Below are 9601 nucleotides of genomic sequence, written 5' to 3'. Positions count from 1 at the left end.
TTGTAGAGAGATCAACTACAAACAAAACACTTTACAGAGAGTTCAGCTACAAACAAATCAACCTTTAGAGCGATCAGCAACAAACAAATCAACCTGTAGAGAGATCAAATCAACCTGCAGAGAGATCAGCTACAAACAAATCAGCTTGTAGAGAGATCAGTTACACACAAATCAACCTGTAGAGAGATAAACTAGAAACAAATCACCCTGTAGAGAGTTCAGCTAAAACAAATCAATCTGCAGAGAGGTCAGCTACAAACAAATCACCTTATAGATAGTTCAGCTACAAACAAATTACCTTGTAGAGAGATCGGCTACAAACAAATCACCCTGCAGAGAGATCAGCTACACACAAATCAACTTGTATAGAGATCAGCTACAAACAAATCACCCTGTAGAGAGATCAGCTAGAAACTAGACACAGTGTAAGGAGTTCAGCTACAAGCAAATTACCCTGTAGAGAGTTCATCTACAAACAAATCAACCTGTAGAGCAATCAGCTAGAAACAAATCACCCTGAAGAGAGGTCAGCTACAAAAAATCACCCTGTAGAGAGATCAGCTAGAAACAAATCACCCTGAAGAGAGATCAACTACAAAAAAATCACCCTGTAGAGAGATCAGCTAGAAACAAATCACCCTGAAGAGAGGTCAGCTACAAACAAAACACTTTGCAGAGAGTTCAGCTACAAACTAATCAACTTTTAGAGCGATCAGCAACAAACAAATCAACTTGTAGAGAGATCAGCTAGAAACAAATCAACCTGCAGAGAGATCAGCTAGAAACAAATCAGCTTGTAGAGAGATCAGTTACACACAAATCAACCTGTAGAGAGATAAGCTAGAAACATCACCCTGTAGAGAGTTCAGCTACAAGCAAAATACCCTGTAGAGAGTTCAGCAACAAAGAAACCACCATGTAGAGAGTTCAGCTGCAAACAAATCACCTTATAGAGAGTTCAGCTACAAACAAATTACCCTGTAGAGAGATCAGCTAGAAACTACACACAATGTAAGGAGTTCAGCTACAAGTAAATCAGCCTGTAGAGAGTTCAGCTAAAACAAATCAACCTGCAGAGAGATCAGCTACAAACATATCACCTTATAGACAGTTCAGCTACAAACAAATTACCTTGTAGAGAGATCGGCTACAAATTAATCAACCTGCAGAGAGATCAGCTACACTCAAATCAACTTGTAGAGAGATTAGCTACACACAAATCACCTTGTAGAGAGATCAGCTAGAAACTAGACACAATGTAAGGAGTTCAGCTACAAGCAAATCACCCTTTAGTGAGTTCAGGTACAAACAAATCAACCTGCAGTGAGATCAACTACAAAAAAGCACCTTGTACAGAGTTCAGCTACAAACAAATTACCCTGTACCCAGCCCAGTAGTGTCCAGCGGTAGCCCATCATCAGTAGCCCAGCTGGATGAGACACAGCAATCTCAGCAATCTGACAGCAAAGCAAGGAAGCGTAAGCGGGGTAAACTAGAAGGAACAAATGCTCTACTAGTAAAGATGATTAAACTGCAAGAGAATAGCGATAAGATGCTGTATACGTTGGAGGAGAAGAGGGCAAAAATGGAAGAGAGACAGATGGAGCTGGAAGCCCAACTGAGACGTGAGGAGAGGGAATTCCAGTTACAAATGGTACAGATGCTGGCACAACAAAACACACCACGCCATCTTCCACCACCACCAGTGCCACATTTTGGACTACACTCCTCCTTTAACTTTGGAGGTGCAGAGTATGACCCAGATGCAACCCAGGAAGCACTATGACCCAGATCAATTCTATAGCTGAATGATGTATACACAGGTACATTGTAGCAATTATCAATAATCATTGTACACTTCTTAAATGAATACATATACAGTTGTACAATCATTAATTATGTTGAAAATATTGAACCAGTGCATTTCTGATGTTTTGAGGTGGTCCCAAGGGAGGATCCCTACTTGCCACTGTTGTTATAGATTGCACATACTCTTCATTAGAGGATTGCATCCATGCTTCATTAAAGTGTTCATGGTGAGTTTCACAGATATTGTGAAGGACACAAGCAGCAGTAATAACATTGGGTACATTCTCAACACTCATTTCATTACGCTTCAGTAATCGTCTCCACCTTGCCTTAAGCCTTCCAAATGCAATTTCAGATACAATTCTGGCTCTGCACACCCTATAGTTATAAGTCCGTTGTCCTTCACTCAGATGTGTATTGTGTGGAAATGGCTTCATCAACCACGATTTCAGAGGGTAAGCCGAATCACCAATCATGTACAGTGGTACGTGCACGCCACAAATACACTCTGTCTTGTTTGGTAGAATTTGACGGCGTTCGATGCCCTTGTACAATGCAGAGTGTGCTAAAACCCTGGCATCATGTACACTACCAGCCCATCCCACACACACATCAAGAAAGAGGTAGTTTGCATCAACGAGACCTTGTATCAGCATTGAGTACCATCCCTTACGGTTATAGTAGTCAGTATGTAAAAGGTCTGGTGCTGATATTGGTATGTGAGAGCCGTCGATAGCTCCAAAGCACTGGGGGACTCCCCACTTTGTTTTAAACTCATCAACTGTTTGATTGAGCCTGTCACCAGAAGGAAATTTAATATAATCCACCATCAGAACATCTATAATACATTGGCATGTTTCGTGAACTATTTCACATACAGTTGAGCGTGCTATGCCAAACAAGTGGGCAATGGTGCGATATTCTGTAGGAGTAGACAAACACCACAGTGTAACTGCTACTCTACGTTCAACAGAGAGTGCTCTTCGCAAAACTGTGTCAGTCCTTCTCAGAGCTGGTGACAACTTGTTGCAAATGTACATAAAGGTATCCTTGCACATACGAAAGTTTTCAAGCCAATCTTGATGTGTAAATGTCCTCATTACTACAGCATTCCACCATACATCAGACCTGTAAAAAACACCATAACATGAACTATAAACAAATTTGGCTACTGTTATACCTCACATTCTACATACACCAGTATTATTACAGGATGTGAAGTCATCCTATTGTTAACAAACGTGTAGGTACATTAATCTAGCTGGCAGCTACTGTAGCTACACAAGATACAGTTCATTGCTATGATCTGGGTGTGACAGTGGAAACTAGATAAGTACCTTGATGGCGACACCCAGAATCGCCGTTCAATTGGCGGGGACATACACAACGAAAATGCTAGTGTTAACAACTGTGTTCGCTGTTTCTTCAGCGTTCTTCGCACAGTGTCAACTCGCTTCCGTGCTCTCTCCAGTTGACGGCGCCTTCTCTGCATTCTCAGTCTTCTTGCTGCATAGAATTTAATCAGAAAGAACAGGGAAAAGGCTGTCGCAAGCTCCATTTACATTACGAATTAAGCGCAGCAGTAAAATTATTGCATAATTAATTACACGCACTTGCCCAAAAACCAAACTAGGCTGCATGCCAGGCAAGCGGTGTGAACACGCGGTATTTTTCATCCGAACCGAGCCGTGCCGTATCGAGCCGTGCTATCGTGCTAGTGTGAACGGGCTGATATTTAGCTACAATTAAATTTTTTGTCTTTCCAGGGCTCCAGTTGTTATTACTTTTTAAAGTAACTTAGTAACCGTGACACTAGACTCCTGACCCCTTGTAATTATGTTGTAAATCTAATTGTCTAATTATGACTTATCATCATCAACTGTTACATACATGAACAATACCGACATTAAAACATACTTGTAATCTTGCTATTTACTTGTGAAGTGGTCTCTGGGTCTCATGCAATCACTCCATGGATGGTTGCTAATTTTGTGATCTGGAATTACATATAGCATGAGTGTTTTACTGGGCATTTTATAGAATTACATGTCCGTTTAAGTCATCAGCATGAACAGGCATAATTATTATATGTTTGTGCCTTCATTCACAGGCGAATCTATCCCCAGTTAGTACATGCCTGTAGGCCTCGTAGTATTTGAGAACATTAATTATTTACTTATTATTTATGATGTAAGTTTACCTAAAATTCCTCTTATACTTGTAATTATTAACTGTAAGCCTCTTAAATGAGTATAATTAAATGACTTCAGTCATTGATTTTAGCATGGTCTTAAAACTGTTACAATCTACGGAGCAATCACAAGGGGGTGATTTGTTAAATTTACTGATTGATCTTGGGAAGAAACTAAACTTGTAGGGGTTCACGGTGATTGAAGGCATTACAAATTTGAGGCTGTTTCTGTGGGTGAGTGTGGGTGCTAATATGATATAATCTGGTGTGGGTAATTCTACAAACTATCTTTAAAAAACATACCGTAAATGGGGAAAGTTTTGCTGGGCTAAAGTTTTGTGGTTAAGGCTTACTGAGACTATTCATGGTGAAAGTTTCGTGGTAGAGCTTAAACATAGCAATATAGTACACTGTAAATTATTGATTTAGCGTGGAAACTTTCGCGGTTTTCTTTGAAACCGTGAAAAATGCAAAACTTTTGCCCAGTGAAACTTTCCCCGTTTATGGTAATTTAACGTAATTCCTTATTGGTTTGACAAACGAATTATAAGAATTTATTTTAACTTTTTATTGTGACAATGCTTTAGGTTGCAGCAATAGAATGATAGAACAGAATTCACTTTTTGACATGTGGCATTTAGCAGCAGTTGAGCTGTGAAAAGGGTGCAGCTCCTAAAAAAAAAACCAGGGTGAAATCAAAGGTGATGGCCAAGAAATGGCTGCAGTGATGTTTATTTATTTATTATTATTATTATTATTTTTATTAAGGGATTACAGCACAAGTGCTGAAGGTCTGAAGGATACTTGATCCTTCAGTCTGTATGTTAATGCCTATTATTTTTATTGATGAGTGTGATCATTTTAAATGATAAGCATTAACATCACTACAGCCATTTCTTGCCACCACCTTTGATTTCACATCTTTTTTCACCCTGGCTTTTTTTGGGAGGGGGGGGGGGGGGGGGAGGGGGCATACTTTTTTTCTCCACTTTGCTGTTTTGTCTAGGTTGTTGTGAACTCTTCAGTTATCAGTTCAAATATGCATTTAAAGTTCAATTGCATAATTACAGCCCAGTACACTGTACGTATTTCATATTCACAGAATTTTGCTGCATGAGTATTAGGCCTAATGAGTAATTAGTTAGTCACAGAGGAGGAGCAGACATCATCAATCCTCAAAGAGCAATAGTACAGCTTATTGTTTGTTCACTACTGCGTACATATGTTTACTTTTAGATATATTTGTGACTGGATCTGCAAAAAGGGGTCTTAAGCCTTTCCAATTGCATGTACTTAGCAATCCATAACTTGACTTGTGTGTATGGTACCAGCCTGAAATGTGGTCACATTACACTCCTATCATAGCACTATTCCTGTATGTAATTTTAAGACAACGAGTTAAACATATGATGAGTTATGACTCGTCAAACTTGGAAATTTGGAAAGGCTATAAAACCACTTTTTGCAGATCCAGTCACATTTGTTTGTGTACTGTTTAACTACTTCTTGCAGGAGATAATGATGAGCTTGCTCATGAATATACTGATGAATCTGTCAAGAAGTGTAAAGATGCATCCAAGATTATAAAAGATGTGTTTGAAAAATTGGAGCAGAATAAAGTAACAGTTCATGATCTTAAAGTGCTTACCTCGCACAAAGAAAAAGCAATGAAATTATTTCCTCCTGAAGTGCAAGCCAACAATAAGAGCATTGAAGAGTTAATTAACAAAAGAAATGCTGAAGTTTTACAATTTCAAAAATATTGTTTTAAAGTGAAGATTTTATTACAATATTGTGGTGAAATTGCTAAAGGTATGTACATTAATTTGAAAATAAAATAGAGAAAATGACAGTGATACAACGTAGCTATTTGAGAAAATCCCTACATTGGTATATTATTTTATCCAATGGATTTTCCCACCAAGCTATGCTGTAATACCATCATTCATTACTTGTGTCATTACTTTTGTATTGCTTAGATCCCTGCGCCATTTTTAAACTGACAATTTACTAGTTTGGTTATAGCATACAGCTATACATATGTGACTGTTCTATTGAGGTAACTGATGTATTAGAGTATATCGAGTTAGCCTTTCGCCTGCATGGTCACTATTCCATATTTTCACTGTATTATTATTATAAACTAATAAGGAATCATAACCCATTCATTTGACCGAGTGTTTGCATCCTCCAAATCTATCAAGCACTATGGTAGAGGAGAGTTAAAAAGCAAGAGGTACTATTAATGCAGATTTGCTTTTAGTTAATAGTTTTAGTTTTACTTAACTAATGCATACTTGTCTTGCTAAAAGTACTTTTAGTTTTAGCTAAACTACTATTAAGTCACAAACTATAGCATATATTGATGTTTGGATGTTAGTAGAATTTCATTCTGTATTTAGTTCCACCTGCTGAATGTATGTGAACTTGTACGTGCGGTGTCTGAGCAACTCCAAAGCCAATCTATGGCTGGCTATGGAGCTTCTTTCACTTGTCTTTTTTCTTTACTGCAGGAAGGAAAAGAACTGAATTTTTAACATGTCCACAACTCCAGTTCAGTAACAGTTTTTAACAATTAATATTGTACAAATTTATCACAAATCTCTTTCCTAGACAGGTTATCATGTTTGATAACCTGTTTGTAGCTGAATCCTTTACAAGGTTACTTGTTATACGTAGCTGAACTCTCAACTTGTTTGTGGCTGAATTCTCTACAGGGTGATTTCTTATGTAGCTGAACTCTCTGCAGGATGACTTGTTGTAGCTGAACTCTCTACACCAAAAGGTGACTTCCAAGTATGTACAGAGTGACTTGCTGTAACTGGACTAGCACTTGTTTCTAGCTGAACTCTTTACAGGATGACTTGAAATGTAGTTGAACTCTCTACAAGGTGCTAGCTGATCTCTCTACAGGATGATTTGCTTCTGGCTGAACTCTCTGCTAGGTGACTTGGAATGTAGGTGAACTCTCTACAGGGTGACTGATCTCTCTACAAGACTTGTTTCTAGCTGATCTTTCTACAGGGTGACTTATTTACAGTTGATCTCTCTACAGGGTGACTTCAACTCTCTACTGAGTGACTTGTTTCTAGCTATGGGGTGATTTATTTGTAGCTGAGCTCTCTACAGCGAGACTTTTAATTTAACTGAACTCTCTACATGATGGCTGGATTGTAGTTGAACTCTCTACAGGGTGACCTTTTTAATAGAGCGGCTTAGCCAAAATATTGTGCCCTTTGTGCAGAAAGTATGAAACTTTACACATAGTACCTACCTACCATGAAGTGTATTTTGAGATGTGGAGCCATCGCAGATTTGACCTTTGGTGTCCTCTACAGTTCATTCTATGCTCAAAAATAGTGACCTTTGTCTATATAACACTCAATTTGTTCAAACTAGGTGCCAAATTGAAGATCTTTATCCAATAAATAAGTTGATACTTGTTGCAAGTTCATAGCATATTCCATTTCAAAGTTATGGTAATTTTTACCAGCAGCAAATTCATATAAAGTCAACCGCCCACGTAATTACACCATTAATCTGCATTCTTTGTTTGCCATTCAATTATTTATTTTTTAATCCAACCATGAGCACTGCAGGTTACATATACAACTAAAACATGGAGGAGAATAGAGGAGTGAGGCATAGGGGTTATGTACAATACTCCTGTGAGATAAATCAACAAACGTCATTATTATTTGTCGTCAGATTAAACTCAAATTTGAGGTTGTTCATGACTATAATTTGCTTCTGTATATAAATATAGCAATATTATTTTAATGCATCAAACTCTAAGGTTATACATGCTACTATCAGTCACGTTTGCTGAAAAGCCTTATACGTATCTAACATACCGTATTGATAGCTAATTTTGCAAACTGGCTATAGGGAGATTATGGTCCTGAACTATACCTACATCTTGTATCCCCTTAAAATATCTATTTGCCTTAAGAGAGACACACACACCCTGGATGTAGTGGAGTCTGAGGGCATAACCAACTTGACAATTTGTGTTTCACAATTTGGTTCTATATAGCAAAATGTGTTTCATGTTTGCAAGTATAGCTAAAAGCTAACAACTTCAAAAAAAGTATTTTCCAAAGCTTTACAGCAAAAAAATTTAGCATACAGGTTTTAGAAACAGTACTATCAGTCAGACCTTCATCTAGGAAATGACTAAAGGGGAGTCACAGTGAGAGTAATGGGGGATGATGGTATAAAGATCTATGTGTTCATAGCTAGTTTTACACACATTGCATCTAAAGGAGCATGCCATGTACCCAGGATATTTTAGACTCCCTCGGGTACATTCTCAACTACAACCTCTAAAGTACCTAAGAATGACCTACAGTACCTGAGAATGATGATAAGTAATCTCATGCTTGTATTCTCGGGTACAGTTCTGGGCTGTTGTACGAGGCAAAAACACATGTCATGTATTTCATTCAATATTACAGTTGTTGTTAACATATTCACTGAGATTTTGATTTATTTATAGATTAAGGAGTTCATTTGTCAAAGAGGGTAAAAGGGGAGTACAAAAGCACCCCTCCCCCAAATGAACTATTACAGAACCCGCATTGTATTTAAAAATATTGATACAGCAACATACATATAATTATGAACTTACCACAACGGAGAAGGGTACATCCCCCCCCTGGATGTCTCTCCACTCTTTGGTTGTATATGCAACTTGCAGTGCTCATGATTAGCAAAAAATGTATACAAAAATTGAGTGGCAAATAGAGCTGGGCGGTATTGAAAAATAGCAAACGGTATACATACCATAAAAAGTATCACGGTATTACTAAATATCACGGTATTAATGTAAAAGCCATTAGTATTAAAGTAACTGCCATTTACAGTACCTCAACAAAAACACCAAATACCCACGGTAGCTCAGTAAACCTCAGTAAACCTCAGGTACAAATTACCACAAACAAACTTGTTTACATAGTTTGGTTAACTGACTACATCAGCTCCTGCCTACAAACATTGTCACATGTCTGGTTACCTTCTAAATATGGGATGAAACAAGCCCACAGGGAGGCCATAGTGCCCAGACAGTATGGCGGTATAAAAAAAACAGGCGGTATCAAAACTGGTATGACTTAAATATCACAGATTACTAACAATACCGGTATATCACCCAGCTCTAGCGGCAAACAAGAATGTAGATGAAGAGTGTAGTTGCGTGGGTGGTTGGATTTATATGAATCTTCTGCTGGTAAAAGTTACCATAACTTTGAAATGGAATATGCTATGAGCTTGCAACAAGTATCACCTTGTTTCTTGGATAAAGATCTTCAATGTGGCACCTAGTTTGAACAAATTGAGTGTTGTATGGGTGATATATAGACAAAGGTCACTATTTTTGAGCATAAAATGAACTGTAGAGGATGCCAAAGGTCAAATCTGCGATGGCTCCACATCTCAAACTACACTTCATGGTAGGTAGATACTGTGTGCAAAGTTTCATGTACTTTCTGCACAGAGGCACAATTTGCTCATTTTTGCTAGCTAAGCTGCTCTACTATTTTTGCAGTTAAACTCAATGCATGGTATCTTATAAGTAATGGTTGTAACACACCCAGGAGGTTT

The 9601-nt window shown here is 38.0% G+C and overlaps 1 protein-coding gene across 1 annotated transcript; it reads right to left on the bottom strand.

Moving 5' to 3' along the window:
* Positions 1 to 1892: 1892 nt before the first annotated feature.
* On the bottom strand, positions 1893 to 3367 carry LOC136248521 (uncharacterized). Its single transcript, XM_066040295.1, has 2 exons — positions 3147 to 3367; positions 1893 to 2937 (listed from the first exon to the last, which is right to left on the bottom strand). The coding sequence occupies exons 1-2, from the start codon at positions 3365 to 3367 to the stop codon at positions 1893 to 1895; spliced, it is 1266 nt and encodes a 421-aa protein (XP_065896367.1).
* Between the last annotated feature and the right edge of the window lie 6234 nt (positions 3368 to 9601).

The sequence above is a fragment of the Dysidea avara genome, chromosome 3, assembly GCF_963678975.1.
Source record: "Dysidea avara chromosome 3, odDysAvar1.4, whole genome shotgun sequence".
NCBI classification, from domain to species: domain Eukaryota; kingdom Metazoa; phylum Porifera; class Demospongiae; order Dictyoceratida; family Dysideidae; genus Dysidea; species Dysidea avara.
Note: the sequence above shows the minus strand (reverse complement) of the source record. Positions and strands in the feature narration are given on the sequence as shown.